The sequence below is a fragment of the Colletotrichum scovillei genome (assembly GCF_011075155.1).
Source record: "Colletotrichum scovillei strain TJNH1 chromosome Unknown Contig00011, whole genome shotgun sequence".
NCBI lineage: Eukaryota > Fungi > Ascomycota > Sordariomycetes > Glomerellales > Glomerellaceae > Colletotrichum > Colletotrichum scovillei.
Window position 1 is genome coordinate 2,136,243 of NW_023336269.1, and position 19,334 is coordinate 2,155,576.

The 19,334-nt window shown below is 53.4% G+C and overlaps 2 protein-coding genes across 2 annotated transcripts; one reads left to right on the forward strand and one right to left on the reverse strand.

Annotated features, from left to right (window-relative positions):
• Window positions 1–2,089: 2,089 nt before the first annotated feature.
• On the reverse strand, window positions 2,090–6,142 carry HER10_EVM0000604 (major facilitator superfamily transporter). The gene is made up of 6 exons (XM_035470378.1): window positions 4,760–6,142; window positions 4,378–4,687; window positions 4,258–4,316; window positions 4,167–4,206; window positions 3,597–4,088; window positions 2,090–3,540 (listed from the first exon to the last, which is right to left on the reverse strand). Exons 1-6 carry the CDS (start codon window positions 4,860–4,862, stop codon window positions 2,835–2,837), a joined length of 1,710 nt encoding a protein of 569 aa, XP_035326472.1. The 5' UTR covers window positions 4,863–6,142; the 3' UTR covers window positions 2,090–2,834.
• Window positions 6,143–14,672: 8,530 nt separating this feature from the next.
• On the forward strand, window positions 14,673–15,085 carry HER10_EVM0011446 (uncharacterized protein; the record flags this gene model as incomplete). The annotated part of the gene is made up of 2 exons (XM_035480879.1): window positions 14,673–14,719; window positions 14,797–15,085. The coding sequence occupies 2 exons, from the start codon at window positions 14,673–14,675 to the stop codon at window positions 15,083–15,085; spliced, it is 336 nt and encodes a 111-aa protein (XP_035327312.1).
• Between the last annotated feature and the right edge of the window lie 4,249 nt (window positions 15,086–19,334).

Consider the following 19,334-nt stretch of genomic DNA (forward strand, 5'->3'; position numbering starts at 1 on the left):
GTGGTGCGCCTGGCACAGAAAGTGGAGGTCTCTGGAGACAGCTGGAAAGTTGAAGGAGTCAAGCCACAGGTGAGAAGTGACTGCGCAACTTACAGCGTTACTCTTCTTCTTCATCATCAACCAACTCCATCTACCTTACTTACGATTCAGCTTGACGGGCCGGACATAGAGCTTGATAAGTAATCAGGCACAAGAGACTGGACACAATCAACAACTAAATCTCTCATTCATCTTCATCTCTGTTGTGCCCCCACTCTCCCCCAAGCCACCACGAGCCCCCAAACGAGAACGAGCGAACAAGACAGCGTACGGTGCCTTACTAAGGAATGCGAATCCTCCCCCTCTGTGAATTTCTCTGGAGTCTGTACGAGTATGCAGACTGTCCGACTGTCTGCCACCCCCCGCACGACGACATAGACCAAGTACACCAATCATCGAGATCCTGGCCGGCAATGCCTCGTTTGGGAATTCCATCCCGCGCTGCCGCATCGGCCTGAGCCTTTTGGCGCGCCCTCGCTTGGCCATGATGGCCGCCGGGTATCAGTTCACCATACCCTTGGAAACCGAGCTAAAAAAGCCAATTGCTTTGCTCTTATTCGAAACTTGGCATTGGTTCCCTTTTTACGAGGGTCCAACTCATCCTCTTACACACCTGTGTGCGTGTGTGCCGCTTTATCAGAACCAGAACCAGAAGGAGAAGGGGTCCCTTATCTATCCGTCGAATCCGGGACCGTTTACGATTGTGGGAGAGCGCCACACCATTAGAAGGTGCCTTCTGCCTCCGTAGGTACCGGCTGCCACCTCTGACTCTCTCGCTAACTTCATCTCTGAATCGTCTTCTTCCCTCTTCCCTTTACAATATCGTGGTGTTGTGACGTCGTTGGGATCATTATCCATACCACCTTACTAATCGAGTTTGAAGTCGCCGCCCACTTCACGACGTGCCCGAGACGGCACTCGAAATACGCAATCGCCATCCGTCGTTTTGAATTGACCAAACCTCAATCTCGCCAAACCAAACCCTCGACGTTGTCATCTACCGTTCACTTGCCCCCAAATAGCAATACCGAGGTCCCCTCGGTTCTCAGAGTCTACCGTATCTCACGTATCCACTCCCCAGCGCCAACGCTCCAGCATAGGCTTAGTATACCTTTGCTAACGGACTGGGATTCTCCAATGCATCACAAGTCACAACCCGTCCGCCGTTATCGATTACTGTAATCTTGATCCCTCTCTTCTGTCACGAGATACAATATTCAAACAGCACTGTTAGCACCCGTCCAATGAGCGATGCCAACGCTGACGACCAACGCGCATGTGAAGACCCCCACAAGTATTTAGCCCAGCTGTCTTACAAGCTAACTCACGATGGCGGCTTCACAAGAGAGCTTCAAGAGAATGGAAACATGACGGTGTTCAAGGCATTCTCCGCCCAACGCCAACCTCTGATTCCGATTTCTTTTCTTCCAAGTCCCCTTTTCTTCTAGTCCCCCTTTCCTCTTACCATCCCGCTGCCACCCCACAAACCCGTTGGGGAGCATCCTACCAAACTGCCTCATCTTTCGGATGAACCAAGGCCGGAAACCCGTAGACAATAGTACAACTAGTGTAGGCGCCTAGGACAAGGTAGTTGTATCATGAGACCGGGATGGGATCCGGGGGAACCGTCCTTCACATGAACCCTGCGAGATTTCATTTCGAGACCATAAACCTTACCCCGGGTTTTTTTCTTCAAAAGACAAAACAAGAAAAAGAACAAAAGAGTAATCACCTGCTTCACACCCCGCGCGAATGTGTCTCACACCCGCAAACCGTTCAATCCCATGTACGAGCATGTACGTCACCAATGTTTCGCTTGGCGCTGGACAGAAACCGCCCGAGAGAGAAGACACCGCGGCCTTCAAACTCACTCATGAGGCAGGCATCTCTGAAGTACATGAGTGGTAGGCAAGCCATTGAGGCTTGTCATTTATGGCTGGGTTTGTTAATTCTCACGGTTATCATCACGGCTGCAATCGATCGTTCATCAAAATGTGCCAAAAATGTTTGTCAAGTAGGGGTTGTTCTCCCATCAATTCTCTAAGAAATAAGCCATCATTAAAACATCAAGAGCAATTAGACCTTTGCAAGTCTTCACAGGCCCCCATAGAACAAATCGAGTTTCCCGCCAGAAGAGAAAAGTTCCCTTCTTGCCAAGACCCTCCCCGCTCCTCCGCTTCTCTTTCCTCAGGTTGGTTTGGTACGTCCGGTCCTCTGTGGTATTCCCCAAATAAATGCCATTCGCTTTTTTCTCTTTGTTGCGCCCTTTGCGGTTTCCCTGTCTTCTGTCTCCTGTCTCTTTCCAGTGTCGGCTGTTCCCTTGGGCTTCCATGGTATCTCCAACTCCTTGTCCAATAGAACGATCCGTATACAAAAACAAATGGTCGAGGATGGTCGCCTGACCCGATACATGATGTGATGTTGAGCGCCCCCTAAAGATTTGATAAAGAAGTCGAAACGAACAAGAATTGAAATCCAGTCATGCAGCCCGCTGATGGAAATGGTCGAAATAAAACAAGTAACAAGTCGTGAGATTTCCGTATGTGCTCTCTCCTCGGCCCGTCCGAATTAAATCGTGTGATGTTAATAACTCTTTTCTCTGATTCCTTCCGTCGTGTCCCGTGAGCGATAGTCTATGTCTTGTTGTGGTCCCTTCCTGTCGATAATAACGCCGTAGGATGAAAACTCCGATTGTTGAATGATGATAAAAATAAAATAGTGCAAATCCCATGGCGCCTTTCCGGGGTATCGAAATTGGGGGATAAGGTAGTCAACGTATGTGATCATGGTGGTGATCACGATCTCCGGCTGGGGCCGGCCTCAACCTCGTGCTCGTCGTCGTCCAGGGGAACTAGCAGACCCTCAATCTCGGTGGGTTCCACTGCCGTCTCGATATCTCTGACAGGCTCGTCCAAGCGTCCACGGGGTTCGGTGAGGTGCATGCTGAGGAAGGCACCGAAAATGGTAATGGCACCGCTGGTCCACCAAGCAAGCCCGGAGTAGCCGGTTCGAATACCAAGAGTGTAAAGGAAGCCCGAGATGGTCGGCCCGAACGCTCTGCACAAGCTCGCTGTCGAGGCAGCAACGCCGTTGATGGTTCCGAGGGACATGAGGCTCGGTGCCGAGTTTGTGAGCAAGATCGCATTGCTGGGGTAGGCCATGGTCGAGAAGGTGCACTTCCAGATAACCATGATATAAATGCCGATGATTCGCAAGTTCTCAGGCAACAGAGCTAGGTAGGGTGTCGTCAGGTAGAGCAAAAAGTACGAAATGGCCAATAGTCTGAATAGCCGGAGAGGACCGAGGCGTCTGGTAACCCATGGGAAGATGAAGACCGTCGAGATCATGGAGTAGACACCCTGAACCGCGAGAATGATGCCAATGGACTTGGTCTCCATCGAGAAGCCGCCGGGGAACTTGAAAGGAAGGTGAACATCCGGGTGCTCGCGAGGCGTGGTGCTGAGGAAGACGGGGAACAGTTGATCAAAGGTCATGGTGTGGCTGGTAGGAGTGTAAGCATGCTGATAAGAGTCTCAGAGTGAAGAGCAATGACTTACAAGGCCAGGATACCGTAGGAGATGATGTTCAAGATGACAGGTCTGGTAAAGATCACCTTGGGCGGCTCAGCAATTTCGTCAATGATTGATGCCTCTGTGAGGTCCAGAGTCTCGGTCGGCTCGGGGATAGTAGACTCGGATCCCACAAGTTGGGGAGAGCTCTCGTTCGTGCGGTAGCCGGGGAGCTCATCATCGTCGAGGAGTGCCTGCTTCTCCGCCTTCCGCGCAGGGATTTGGCAGCTCTTGGCCGACACCCACGAGATGATGCGCTTTCCCAACTCCACACCGGGATCTCTTCTCTTCTTGCGCTCAGCGTGGGTTTCTTCCAGAAAGAGCAGACCGATAACAACTCCGCAGAAGACAGTGGCGGCGCTGAAAAGATTGGGCAGGAGGAAAGGGTACTGGTCCCAGATCGAGCCCGCTTTGAAGTACTGCGGGTAACTTTGAACAGGCTCGGCGAGTAAGCCACCAAGAGCAGGTCCGACAATTGAGCTGCGCAAAGTCAGACACTAGTCAATGAACTCTGGCGAGTCGCGTAGTAGGGGTACGCTCGCCACAAACTCAACTTACCCAAGACACCAAACTAGGGGCATAATAGTGTATGCGCGGGCTACAGAGAGTTAGCTTATCACCTGTAACCGGGGAAGACTTCCGAACATACGCTGATGCTCCTTGACCGTAACCAACTCCGCGACAGTCGTTTGCAGGACACCAATGTTTCTTTGCCAAAGTCAGCCGAAGGTCAATTTGTCAGTGGGCTGGCTGCATGGACTCGACATACCCGTTCAACAGACCACCGAGAGCTCGTGCAATGAGTGCAACCGTCAAGTTGGGGGCAAATCCGAAAACCATAGAGCTTAAAGCCGTGCCAAAGAGGCCCATCAAGAGGACAGGCTTGCGACCAATCTTGTCGCTCAGTCTTCCCCAAACGACTCCTGTCGAAAACTCGGCCAAAGTGAATGCGGACGTGATCATGCCGGCGTAGACGGAAATCTTGCTCTTGTCTTCGGTGATGTTGAAGTGTTCGACCATCTTATAGACGTAGGGGAAGATGGACATGAACGCAATCGGTTCGCATATTCTGCAGAGCGCTGGTTGAAGAGCGTGTTAGCGGGCATCCTGCGGTGAGCCCATCTAAGAACGCTGGATGAGGATATGCATACCGAGAACAAACATCTGTGTCGTGGGAAAGGGCGGAAGCTTGGACTTCATGCTCCCTGAGGAGCCGCCTCGACGGCCTCCCGTCATGTAGCCGGTCCTCTTCATCTTGGTTGATCCTCGGTGTATGCGCAGTTGGCAGGCTGGATGTTGTGTGAGGCGCAAAGAGATTCGGTAGGCGGTTGGAAAGATTTCTGATCAAGGGATGGGTGGGCGATGTTGCAATATATAGCACTGCAGTTCCTGTAACGTCTTCGGTGGGCTCAAGAATCGAGGGAGAAAAACGGTATCGTGGAGCTGGTGGTCCAGATTGGTGTGGGCAAGAATTTGTTTTGCTAGTCTCGTGGAAGGGAGGAAAGCGTGTTGATGCTCGAGACTGATGATGTAACCATGAAAAGCAACGGTGGAAAAGCAAAGATAAAACAAGCAGAGCGAGACCAGAGCTATTCAGGCAGCGTGGCGGGATGGTTACCTTATGAAAGAAAGTATCAGATGGGACAGAAGGTAGCAAGTTCTGGGGAAGCAAGCAACTTAATATGAAGGGAGCGCGGACGGTGACGATGAGAGGACCAAGAGACGTCAAAGCCCAGGGCCACCCCAGACACAGACCAGACCCAGCTGGGGGACAGGCCACCGGGACCGTACCATTGCCTGGGTCGCGGAAGCAAAAAAATTTGGATCTAAGATTGGAACGGCGGTGACCATGGACCATGGCATGTCCAGCGCAAAAAAGAAACAAGACGATCCTCCCACTTGTCCACCGGGGAGGGATTCAGGGAGATGCGGCGGCGAAAGGTCCCACGTCGTGGGAAGGGATCCAACTGCCCGGCATGACGGCCGTGGGGCCTGAGAAGCCCTGTACCTGATCCAGGGGTACCCCCCCAGACAAGACTCGGTGGGCTTTTTTCTCCATACATGCGCAGTCGGGGGGTGTGTGAGTGTGCATGTGTGTGCGTGCGGCGCGGCGTGCCCCCTTACCCATGTCGAGATGACGGTCCCAAGGCCATGAGTGTTCGCCTTACGACTGTGGGTAAGTGTAAGTCGGTACGTCCACGGCTCGGCCACTACCTACGCGACGGGTACTACCCGGATGAGATTCCCTAGACGCAATCCGTTGTTAGCAGCTCAGTGGTGTCAAGGAGAGGATGGGGTTCGGAGCGAGCGGATACGTGGGTGTGGGTGTGGGTGGAAGGGAGACTTAGAGAGAGAGAGACACGCACATCACACACACATACACAAAGTGAAAGAGCCGTGAGAGGAAGAGAGCGAGTGAGTGTGAGAGAGCGTAGGTATCCGAAAGGTACGAGAGTACTTCCCTTGACCGGACGAAGAGAGTACGTACTCAAGCAGACCGACATGGACGGAGTAGGAAAAGTAGGCAAGGGGTGGTAGACTCGGGGAAGAATGGCGCCAGACCGGAGGGCAGGGATCAACAGAGGAAAAAAAAGGTTTCACAAGAGGCAACGAGGCTAGAGCCTCGATGGGACTGGGCTGGATTTGGGAGAGGGAGACTTTTTGGAGCAAATGGAGCCAACTCGGAATTGGGGTGTGGGTAGTTGCAGGGCGCCAGAAATAAGAAAAGCAAAAGAAAATTAGCCAACCGACGCAACAGGTTACAGCAGGACAAGGAAACGAAAGCCAACATTTACCTGCACTTTCGTCGATGGCCGCTGTGTAGCGACTACGCGTCCATCAAGTGCCCGTCACTCTCTTCTGCCCCATATCGCAGCGCAGCGCAGCGCAGCGCAGCGCAGCGCAGCGCATCGCATCGCAGCGCAATGCCAAAAAGCCTGTGATGCGCAACGCAGCGGCATCTGCCCCGTCCCGATCCCGGTCCCTTGCTCCCATCTCGCCTTGTCTGCCCTGGTGGCAACTACATCGTGAGGTGTACGGAGTACCATAGTAGGTATTGGTGTACGGATAGCCTTAGACACAATGTGCTTGTCTCGGAAAGTCAAGCTCAAATAACCACCCGGGTTTCGGGCTTCATCCACCAGCATGTAACAGCCTTGGGTTCTTCCGCTGTGTCTGTCCAGACCATTCTCAATCTGTATGCTGTGCTTTAAATACTAGAACCATGCGCACTGTCATTGTGGTATGGTGCCCTTCTGTCAAACCTCTTTCGATGGGTAGCGAGACGAGCATCTCGACACTGTAGTGTTGTTTCCCGGCCTTCCTTCCATGGGCGGACGAGAAGACGAGATGATGTATCTTGTCTGCGATGTGAGGCACGCAAGGTGTAAGGTGTGTACTTACAGCCCAAGGTTCAAACCCCCGGCACTTGGGTCGCATGGCTGGCTTTGTTGTAGGCTGTAGCCAGGGGGGGGGGGGTCGACATTGGATTGTTGGATGAAAGCGACAAACCACCGACTGAGGGCTGGTCAAACGCTAGTTGACTGTATTGTCGAGGGAGGGCGACATGGGGAAAAAACCCAGGCTGTCCCTGTGGCTCAGTAATAGACCGCCTCCTTAGCAGGGTGAACTAATCCTGTTCCCCGCGCTGCCTGTGCCTGATCTTTTGCGGTGAGCGGCAGTACAAATACAAGACGTTAGCTTTGCAGCCTTTTGATTGGGACATCAGGGGTGAGCTTCCATTACGGATCATCCTGAATATTCCTCTGGAGCTTTCCCTGACTCCCTATTGTTGGGCAAACTGAGGTGGGACGCGGGTATGCTTCCTGTCGCACGCGGAGCTTATCACGCCCCAGAGAGCCTGCATCAGAGCGCCGAGGATCTGAGCAACAAGGCCGGGCTGATAGAACCACCTCGTCGTCCGCTTTTGTGAGGCGGTGAATGAAAGAAAGCAGGACCAGGGCCGCGGAGTGTCCCTCCCGGCGGATATCGACACCTGTTGCGCCAGCGTCGTCGGCCTTGAGCTGTTCGAAGGAAAAGAAGCCGGTGCTGTTACGGCTTCCCGCTGCCGCTGCCGCCGCACACTGACTCGGAGCCTCTCTGCCGGATTTCTGGAATCAGGACGTAGGGGCTTGTGTAGATAGACTCGCAACTCGCTCACCTTGGTAGTAAGAATACGCGTCGCTAGATACACAACGTACGGCCTCGTAGATGTGTTTGCCTCGGCGTCCTGCTGAATACGAGAGAGCATCCATAGTCACACAGTACTGGTGCTTGCAGCGGCCGTATGCGATTGTGGAGAGGCGCCTCTCAAAGGTCGCACAGCTCTATCGGCCGAGACGTGTTTCCGCCTGTGACTGTAAACCAAGGTAGCGTCGATGGGGGTATGTGCCGTGACGTCTGAAGACGGCGACCCCTCAAGACTGCCGCAGCTTGCTTGCTCAAGCGCCCAGCGTACGGCTCGAGGTCCTGTTGGTCGTATGCACCCTAACCACGACAGCTTCCGATTGGAATGACAACAGCACACTTTTTTTTTTTGAGCGCGAGCGGTTGATTTAGGGACCCCCTCTTCAACGGTGTAGAGGTTGTAAGGCGGCCGGACACCCAAGCGAACCGACTCAGGCGGTGCAATGCAAGCCCAACCTGAGTCTCCCATCCGTCCCTTTAACTATCCCCTCTTTCAAAGAGTCATATCGTGACATGTCGGCATCTTACTTGCGCACACCTGGTCACTTGACGATGCATCTTACTCCGCAGCAAAGAGGGTTGTGTTGCGCTGGCAAACAGTCAGCCTGTTTGCTTGCTGTCCTGTTCAATGATATCGCGTTGCCCCGGTTCAGACTCTCGGCAGGCGTTTCCGCATCCTGGATTTGCCCACTCGACCGACACGTCGGCACCCGGAGGATAGACTGATAGGATCGGTGGACTCACGTGCTTGTTGTAGTGCACCGTACTATCCTGTACGGATTCGTGACTGAGTGTTGACGTTGGCCTGGCCTGTAGGTACGAGTAGTCGAGTACTCCGTACCACAATTGCAGCCCTCGATTGTTCCCACAGCATGGGGCAGCACGAAATAGCCCTGGTGTCACCTTGATTAACAGCGACAAGTGGGCGATGGAGACGAACCAACGGACTGGGCCAGCATGGGCTGGGTAGGTACGAATATCCATAGACCAGGCCGCAGTGTTGGCCCGACTCCAGAGGCATCCGTTGTGTCGGTGAAGTTGTAAACACGAGCCGACAAATGAAGCAACCGGGGTTGTGATGAATGGAAAAAGTCTTTTTTCTTCTTTGACAAGGGTTAAGGAACCCTGGTCGTTGGCCGTCATTTCTCTGGCCCTGCTCGCAGAATCCTCACTGATAGATCTCGCATTCCCAGCCACTCTAGCCGGACAGGCTATTGAGGCAAGACGAGGCTGTTTGATTGTCGCTCTGGGTGACTGCCGCAGTTCATCACTTCGACTGCTTTTCTTCCTAATGCTTCATAGGGGTCTTGGTCTGCTCGGCATCTTGCAGGAGCGCTCGGACGCAGTGGTCACAACTCGTTGATTAAATAGCTTGTTTGGGCGTCGCGGAAGCCGGGACGGTAGGTGATAGTCAGGAGTGTGCTGCTTGCCAACTTGCCACTCCCATTATTGAAGATCCATCTGACAAGGTCAAGGGGCTGAAGGTCAGCGCAAAGTTTGAGAGACGCGGAAAATGAGGGCGTCCGTTGGCGAGAATTGCAGGCTAGGTCTCGAGCTTGGGCACAGCGGGCTGGTTTCGAGCCAAGTGCCTGAGTGTCCTACAGATACACAGTAATTAGTGTATTCGTACGCATAGAGCAGAGTCCCTTCTTCTTCCCCCTTTCCCCCGTCATCACCGCAGCTTTCCACTGCTGAGCCCAGAACCGAGGTCTACCCCAGTTTGCAGGACATGAGTCTCCGTACAAATATAGTGGATTGATGACGGCTGGTCCCTGTCCAAAACCATGTGGCATGGCTGGTATTCTTCCCCGAGCTGCATCATTGTGCCCAAAATCTTCCTCCACCACGGGATAGGTGAGGGCGGGCAACTTACTTGGGACGCGGGTGCACTCTAGTTGCAGCGGGCAACACTTCGGTAACCCTATGCGAAGAGGATGCTTGTTGCGATGGACGATCTTCTCGTGGCGTTGGGAACTACCCGTGTTCAGTGAGGAATTATCGGCTTGCCCTGAAAACACCAGCGCAATTGTACCAGCCGTGTCATGCCCACTGCCGGGGCTCTTGGGACCGGAAGCCGGAATACCTCTTCCCTCAATCCATTTCCGGAAACAGAGTTTGCCATTGTCTGCGATCTCGCGCTGCGCAGAGGTGTGCCGCGCTGGGCAGGTTTGTTGCAGCGGCGTGGGACTGTTTCCATCTTGCCTTACTGCTCTCCTCCAAACAAAGCGTGACCGGATAGCATCCGCGCTTTCGCCGTTGGTAAACCCAGAACAACCCTGGCTCAAGGTTGCCATAGCTCTGGCGGCAACTGTTATCGTGCAATTTGCGAGTGATGTCGACCGCCGAAGAAGAAAGCTGAGCCTGGAGCACCTGTACTGAGCTACCACGAGCACCAACAAAAGTCGGCCCGCAAAACGAAATGGCGGTGATCCCCTCCAAGGTACATCGCAATCAGGGAAATTGGCTTTCGTTTCCACGCTAGGTCAGGGGTACCCAGTATCGAATCCCAGTAAAGCGTCCAAGCACCCCCATACAACCGTTCCTCTGGGCCCTGATCGGGCGAGTGCCGGAACTGGTGCCGAAACGCCAGGTAGCTGGTTCTGAGAATGTATCAGTGCAAAAGTACCGTTTTGTATCCTCTCGTTCTCTCCTCACCGGTCCCGTTTTTTCCGTGGCCCTCCGTCGCCGACTATCATCATATCCATCTTTCAACAGGAAATTTCTCTCCGTCATCGACAGGAAACGGCAAGGAGAATATTCGCTGCGGAGAGCGCCTAGTGACTCGCCTCTCCCCTACATAGAAGAGCCGCAGACCAAGGAGAAAATGCGATGGATGGCTGCATCTTGTCCCGTGCATGCTTCATCAGTAGAATGCAGTTCGTGGAGCTCGTTGAAAGCTGTGGCCAAACAGACTTCCGGTCCGGGGAACAGGGCGACTAGCTACAGCCAGGGGGGTCAATACATGTATGTAGGTATGTCATGCAGGTGATGCTCAACTAGACCTCCAAAGTTCGACCAGATGTTGGCAGCTTTCTACCAAAACTTTGACGACGTTAATCGATGAGGCAGCCTAATCGCCCAAACTCTATCGGCTTCCTTCAAGCAGTTGTGATGGATTCACCACCGCAATGGAGTGCCGGTGGATAGTTCTCTTCCGGACGAATTAATACTGGACAATTGTGTCTTCAATCCGGGGTCCTATGAGATGCGACAGCCCGTTTAGCATCCTGATCTCAACAGATAGCATCATGTCCCACTTGTAAGTGAAGACAATACTCCGTAGACAACAAATTTTCCGGGGTCCGGTGCGCCATAACTTGTCATTTTCGAGATCGTACGACAAACAGCTTGCTCATCTTACTAGCATCCGTACCACATCCTTAGAGTTGGCACTGCACTCGCTGGTCTGGAGCGAAAAGCACTACCGACGAGCTTGTTGCAAACTTGTCCGAGCGGCCAACGGTATAGGTACGAAAAAGTACGCACCCTCGCTCTTACGCAATGTTCTCTAGACCCGGATGACCGGATCTCAGGGGTAGTGGAAAGTCTCCTAGCCCTTCGCCACGCGGCGCTTGGCGACCCATCAAAGGGGAGCAGCCGAATGGCTGGGGATGTGCTCCCAGTTCTCCCTTGACCGAGCCTAGCTAAATCCGCGTGTAGGCGGGATCCAGAAAAGGGGTGGTTCACTTCCGATGGGACGGCCGGTTTGGAATTGTACAACCACATGACCTGTCAACGTCAGGAACGGGGCTCGCTAGTTGAAGCCAGGTCAGGATGAGTCCCTGCTTGAAAGGCTGATCATAGAACCTTGACTCCTCGTCGTCGGTTTCAGAATCATCTTCGGTCTTGCCGGGGAGGGATCCTGGTGGCCACCATTTCGTCTCCATGTTGATGCTTCGAATTCTTCTGTGGATCCTTTGGAGCTTCTCTGCCACTTCCTAAATGAGGTTGAGTGGGTTTTAAACAGTCACCCACTGCGTACGAATATTGCCGCCCTCGGTCCACAGGGATGGTGCGGTATATTGTGTACGGAGTACGGATAGTTGGCGAGACGGTGAGAAAGGCAACGAGGCAATTCTCGGGCGTTTTGGGTGCAGCCTGCGTGGTCGGCAGGCCGATTATCTGCAGTTTGCCCAATAACAGCCAGCGGCTAGCTTGATAATGAACATCGTAAATGGGTTGAGATGAGTGTATTGCATTGTTGATCATAATACGAGCGAATTCACGTAGGTTCTCTCCTGGCTCGACTGTTAAGCGCTGGGCAGCAACTTGCAGTCCGGTTGGGTGGAAAGCCCCGCGCACGCGGAGGTGACGACAACGTAAAAGACCTGCCGACCAGCGCTCTGGAAGTTTCCTCACCCCCGGCGGTATCATCTCGTGCTGGCGGCGCTGGACCTGTCGTCTGGGTTGCTGGGTACGGGTACTCCTGGGATCCCGGGTTGAGTGGGGGAGGATAGCAGGGGTTGCTCCCAAGAAACCCAACGGCCGGGTTGATTGCGAGGAGCACTTTCAGGGTCAAACAAGCCCGTGGTTTGCAGCAAATTTGTCCAGCACGGGGGAGTATGTCCGCTTGCCGGACGAATCGTAAGACCGCATTTCCCACGGTGATCACTTCGCGTAAAGGCGAGACGACTTCCAAGTCGGAGAGGCGGCGCGAGCACGAGCGGAGCCCCAAGCTTTGTTGCGTAAGGCATCCGTATCCTCAGAGGACGGAAGCATGCCACGATGTGGTGTCTTGTCCTTCCCGTCCCAATTGACTGGAAACTGCGGGCTGCATGTATCAATGCTTGCATCGAGGTCATGCTGTACGCTGTGCGCGGCGAAGCGGGCACAGCGGACACAGCGGGTAGACGATGCTGGAGGCTGGAGCAGGCGGCTGCTGCAACCTGGGGGTTATGTCTTTGGGTGTAAGTGTTGCGTAGGAAGTGCGTAAGTTACAGGTGCGTTTGTATCAGCTGTCGCGTTGGACTCTGAGCTTTGCAGGTAGGTCGTGCTCCAAATGGGGCCTGATGGCTTGATTGATGGGCAGTCAAGGTCGGCATGTCTCAGTCCTGACAGGCTGTCTTGTCTGTGTTCTCTGTCATGTCAGTTGTCGTCGATCCGGAGGGTCTGTCTCAGTTGTGTCGATTGGCGATTGACTTTCTTGGGTCAACAACCAGGCGGCCACTGAGGGGTGCGGGCCGATAAGAATCGGTCAAGAGACTCAAGACTTGAGCATGAAGAAATGGCTCCAACTACAGCGGTATGGATACCCATCGACTTTGGTTTCGCCCAGTGGTCGGCAGGTGAGATGTGGGTGGCATAGTCTGAGGCGGTGGTGGGAGAATGCTGCTGGGCGAAAAGGAAATCGATGAGCGGAAAAAGGAAGCATACGTCCAAGGGTGAGATTGGCGGTGGGCGTGATGCGCGAGGAATGATGTAGGGTTGACCGAGACTGACAACGTTGCTTTTTCCGCTCTGGCAACCTAGCAAGCCGCCTTGCGGGCCAAGATGTTCTCTTCTCTCCGCCTCAACTACTTCCTTTTTCCTCCGCTCTGCGACCCGCCCGCCTTTGTCGTGCCGTTTGGTTTTCTGATTCTGTTGCATAACAAGACTTCGTTCCCTTCTTAGCCATGGTTGTCGATCCGAGATACGTCTCTTTGGGGTCCCGAACTTGGATGCAGTCGGTGAGGCAACGGGCTCGACAAGGACGGGAGTATCGGGGTAGACTCTAGGAACCAGCCGTACGCACGTAACGTCCCGTCCTGAATCCTTGACTGGTCTTTTTCTGCCTGGACGGTGGACCTGCCACTTACACGTTTCTTCTTGTGGGCAGGAAGCTCACAAACTTAGACACGCAGACAATAGAACATGCAGATACGCAAGCGTAGCTGATCTGGAGCTGGTAATGGCTGGGTCGTGGTTTTCTCGAGTGCAGCAGCACCTGCCCATGACAGTGAATCTGCACAAACACACCTGCCTGAGATTAGGAAAAACACCAATAGCCACGCAGCGCATCTTGCCTCGCATGTATGGGATCATGCTGCGCGAAGCAGAAGGAAGGCACGTTGTATGCGAAGATCGCGGGTCGTTGAGGCCATGTGCCTTTGGAAAAAGCAAGGAGCACGAAAAAAGGGAAGCAGAGGTCAGAGTCTCATTCCATGTTCGGCTGAGGTGCGGATACCTTTGGTGCGGTAAAGGTACCCAGCCTGGGAGGATGTACCATCCCTTCCTTCCCACCCGAGTGAGTCTTCCAGTCCTTCGAGGCTTTCCCCAAGATCCCGTGCCATCTTACCTAAGACATGGGGTACTGGGTACGTCGGTGTAAGTGGACAAGGCAGGCACGAAGCACTTGGAAAGGTATCCAGGTACGGAGTGACACGCGAATACTTCGACTCAACTCACCTAACCTCACTTTCAATCCCAAAGATGATTTTGACCGCATAGCCTTGTTCAAAGGCGTCCTGCGTGTTTCGATTCTGACCCTTCAGCCGTTTGCTGTTCTGCGCATGCGATCAATGCCTTAGTACAACACCACAGGTGCCCCCAGTTTCCAGCATGAACTACATGGGAAGACGCAGCCGAGGACGGGAATGTTTGTCGGCAATCTTCTACTAACGCGGACCCAAGCTAACGTTGGCTTTGGTGCAGCTTGCGAATGCCCTCAATGGGATCCACCCTCAGTCGGGATTCTTTACCAATCCTCAATCCTCCCCGACATTCGATCTGCCTTCCGACTCTCGCCTTCCTGCAGCTTACCGCCTCATCTCGATGCCTTAAGATGCTCAAAAATGAAAGAAAGGAAAAAACAATGCAGTGGACATCAGTTTGCTGCAGGAGACGGCTGCCTTCTTCCCTGTCCTGCAGTCGTTCGCTCTTCTTTCCCATGCTTCTGCCAAGATGGGCACTTGCTTGTCATCCCTACATTGGCCAGCTGTTCGGCAAAAGTCAGTAAGCTGAGACCTCTGTCCTGCCAGGTAACTCGTGATCTGCGTCTGTCATATCACGAACTAATGTCTCGCAGAGCATCACCTGATCAGTCTTCCTTCTTGGGCCGCAGCATCAAGCATGCCGCCGCATGCCGCATGTCGTTCTCCGCCTACCGCCTCGCTGGCCCGTCATTCTCTCGCGATACCTGCAAGACCTGCAAGGGGACCTTCAGTGACCGTCAACTCGTTGTGTTGATACTACCCAATCCCCTCCTCGGCCACCTTTACTCGCCCACTCTCGCCTGCCAGCTAGCCAATCTGCACGACCGTCACTGTGCGTGCCCCAAGCACATCAATCCATTCGAACCGAAAACCGGCCGTTGATCCAAGTATCCTCACGCCCAGAGTCGCATCTCATCCCGCACTCCATTGCATACGGCCTGAGCTAAGCTGTTCATCCCTTGATTTGATCACGCTATCATACGCCTTATCCTTGAAGTGAGTATCCGGTATCCCTGCACTCACCCCCGGCATCCGTCTGCATCGACGGCAGCAGTTAAGCCAAACTTCGAGCTACAGCATACTGGCAACATGGCATTTTGGCCCCCATTCTCGACTGCTTGCTGGCTGGCTTGCTGATTAAAGGTCACGCTACCTCGACAAACAACGCCAAGACCACCCCGTCACCCACCAGTATGCATCATGTCCATCACCGTCGAGCCGCTCACACAAAAGGAACGCTTAAGGGACGGCTCGCATTCAGGCGTTGAGCTGCGAGATACCTCTTCTGGGGTCTTCTGCCGCCGCTTTCAGATGTTCTAAACTGGATGCACGAAGGCGCTTGTCTCAATTAACACCATCACTTCCGACATGGTACCATTTCGCATCGTGGCACCCTTCCACTTGCTACCCAATAGTCTCACATTATGCTAGTCACTTTGCTTCCTTGAGGCGTAAGCAACTGTCTCCTGTTTCGACTCGATCTGCTGGCTCTTCATCAGATCATGTTACGATCTGCCCTTTTTCAGGGCATACAGACGACGCCCAGGCCCCCGTCTTGAGGAGCGCAATTGCTATGTCTACTAGGCTGGTTTGCCCACCGAAGAGCCACGAATTCCGAGCCTAGTAACTTTCGCAAACCTCGCCCGAATGTAGGCAACCCTTGCAGTGCCACTCTGGGCCAGGATTGAGCTTCTTCAATAAGGGCGCCGGTGCTTTCTAGATGACTGAGTCATCTTCCTGTCCCAACATCTGGCAACAAAATGTCAACATCGTGGGATGTATCTTTTGATGCGGCCAAGCAATCTGCTGCTGCCGTTAGCATAGTTTTCGTCTGCAGCACTGATTACTACCCACTTCTATGGGGCGGCCCGATGCCGTCCACGACAAGTTCCCGCTTCAAAAACGCCCTAACCCTGGAGCACACTTTCAAAATCTGAGCAGTGACGAAGTTCCGCCATGGATATGCGCCGGAAAGGACGGGGATTCCACGATCCAGGCCCCTTCCTTACTGACTCGTTTCGAGTATCCCCGGTGGCACAATTGGCTAGCGCGTCAGACTGTTAATCTGGAGGTTCGTGGTTCGAGCCCACGCCGGGGAGTTACTATGGTTTGACTCCATTATAGAAGGGTTGGCTTACATCTTTTTCACGAAACCTTTTTGCCGCCTGCTTACTTCAATATTCGAGCTGGGGTATGTACGAATTGGATGCACCTCATCCCCTTGAAGTGATGTGTTTCGTTAACTACAAGCTAGGCACACTCTTGAGCTCACGACGAGTTTGGCCTTCTTTTTTTAATCAAAAAAGAAAAGAACCTTCGTGACATCTCGAGTATACCTTGAGTGTAAGACGATTGGTTAGATGTACGTGTCTGTCCTCGTAGCTGTATCAGCTAACTCCTCAGTGCAGATATACATGGCGTATGAATTTCAGCTTCTTAACTACCGTAATGCAGGGTCTGCTGAGTGCTCATCTGCTGAAGGAGCGCGAGCCTTGTCTTGTGAGCGACCTTGGAAAAGGAAATGAATTATGTTGTTGACCATACCCCCGGGCATCCACTGATCCTGGCTAGGTGGCCTTCGCCGCAAACCTTTCATGCCTTTGAGCCCTGGCGTTACACTCTTCGAACGTTTGCTTTTTGCTCCTTATAGCTGATGATTGGAGTCTGCGCGACTGTCGGCTCAGGAATCCTTGCTCGGACACACGAAAGAGGAACAAGTAGTCCGTACTCACCTTCGGTCAGTCGACTCACCGGCTCGGTAGGTCGCCAGAAACAGGGTTCACTTTGTCTACCTAGGAAAGGGGGTGCTTCTCCACCGCAGAATCACTAGGCTGGAAGCCTTAAAGCTTGACTCCCACATTGGGTTCTGCGCGCGCGCCCCCCTGGTAAGTTTTCCCCGTAATCGATATGTGACATGTCACTTACCAACTCGTTACAGCCCTGTAGATCTCTCACCGCCTGCAAGCCCATCTCTTTTCTTACATTGACACCGTGAGCTGGGAGTTTGCAAGGATGGCCTACGCCAGAGCCAGCAGGACGAGCAAGGGAACTTGGCATCCTAGCCTGCTCCCCAGGAGCGGAATTTCCGGGCTCAAACTATATCCTAACAGGGCTCGAAGGTCAAATTCTCATTCCACACGTGCTTCTTGGTTCCGTCAGTCCGCGAGTGTACAGATATGGAGACGTTCAAAGACTATTCTTCGAGCCTGGCAGGCGATGTCAAGCGCCTGGGCAAAGGATGGTGTCACGTCATACGACTGTTGTCACGACCAGACGTTGTGTAATGACCCCCGCAGGCTGCCCGGGTAAGAGCAACAAACCTGGCTAAGGTCGCCTTGCTCTCCCAACCTGGCATCCGTGCTTGACCTTGGAAACTCCAAATGGGTGGCTAGTTGCCCTTGAGCACCCCCATGGTCGACTAGGGGTCCGGGGCGTCCGGATGCCTCTGTGCTCAATACTTCATGGGAAACAACAAGGTGACGTTACGGTTGCTGCGATACGTGGCTGCCATGGGTCCCACTCCAGGTCCTAGAGCCAGTGATTACTTGCTTACACCGCTGATTAGACCGCAGCAAAACTCATCATCAACCCAGGGAACCGTGAGCCTCATTACGGTTGACGACGTTCTGAACCCTGCTCAAAGGGGTGGTTCGCCCGTTGACTCACCGAAGTTCAGATCAAGGCATGTGCCACGGTTGGTCAGCCCTAGACAACAGACCTTGACGGGCCGGGCCATGGAAGCTTTGGAGCCACCCTTCACAAGGCTCAGGGGTGAAAGTGTTTGAAATTATCCGAGACTATTCTGGAACTTCTGCTCCGTACCGACAGGAATCTTATTCTGCCCCCCCGGGTGTTGAAGGTCGTGGAGTCTTTGTCAGGCGCTCTTCCGTGTGGTCAATCATCGACACAGCACCACAACACCGCGGACACGTCAGAGCGGAGGACTGACGTGGACACAAGGAGCCGTGGAATATTGACAACCCTGGATACAAAGACACGCGGCATAATAGCACTGACGGAAGACACCTGAAATGGACTTGAAGATGTGTGATGGCGAGCTGGACCGTCTTTTGCATCCTCAAGAACTGAGTCGCATTTGTTTCTGCTTGCGCTCTGGTATACTCCTACTCGCTCTGTTTTCCTATTTTGTCAGAGAACAAAAGTCTACAACGGAAGTCTCAGAGGATTAACTGTACAGCGTTCAAAAAGCAACCTAGGCCGTGTAGACTGGCTCTTTTGTGTACTTCATCGCTCACTGTGGCATATATCTCGCCGAGAATAACATTGGGTGCGCCTTCGGTAACCATCGGCCTGCCACTCTAGCAACCCACGATAATGCAAAGGTTGGGCGTATGCACGTTATCCGTACATTGATCGCCATTAGTACTCTGTCACAGCGGGTATGATCCAGGAAGGCCAGGGTGACCTCTGCTGTATAGATGTAACCGCTGAGTTCCGGTTGGTCATCGCCCACTTGTTTGCTGCGGAACCAACCAACGCTCTATTGTTGCGCATTCTTGTGTAACAGAAGAACAGAAAATTCCATATCTGACGTTGCCGACAGAGAGCCAGGCTTGTGGTGGTGAAGAGGCAACACTGCATTAGCACCAAGGGACTCACTACGTAGGCGCGGTCCGATGAGCCTGGGACAGATCTATTTCCAGGGTCAAACGTCCAGTCACTAAAGACAACCCTGTAAAAACGTTCGAAAAGCTGCCAGACTTAGCAACGTCTCAATTCCTGCAAGCTCTAAGCCTCCAGAAAGACAGTGGCACGTGGCACAACTGGACGGACCTACGATGGCAGGTCTCCCTACCAAAAAGGGCAGGGTACTGCAGGACATGTTCACCGAAGCTCCTTCTGAGTGGCTGAAGTGTCAACTCGGTGAAAGCACAGGCATGAGTAGCTCGGTACGCGGTGATTAGGTTCCTGGTACATGTTTGTGCGAGGACGCCGAAGAAGGCGCGAAGGGGGCGCGAAGACATGCGTCAAGGTAAGCTCACCAAACACGGGATGCTGATTTGGGTAACACGATGAAAGACGATTCATGCCCAATGTATGGACTGTATCGGATGGATTGGCGTTGGACAGGCCGAACAAAGGGATATGAATCGATCTAATCAGACAGTGG

What these genes read in the sequence shown, in the direction of transcription:
- HER10_EVM0000604 (XM_035470378.1), bottom strand. Translation starts at nt 4,862, where the DNA reads ATGAAGAGGACCGGCTACATGACGGGAGGCCGTCGAGGCGGCTCCTCA. An exon ending in CTCGGTGGTCTGTTGAACGG is followed by an intron (nt 4,317 to 4,377) that starts GTATGTCGAGTC and finishes ACTTTGGCAAAG; the next exon opens with AAACATTGGTGTCCTGCAAA. An exon ending in TCCTACGGTATCCTGGCCTT is followed by an intron (nt 3,541 to 3,596) that starts GTAAGTCATTGC and finishes CACTCCTACCAG; the next exon opens with CCACACCATGACCTTTGATC.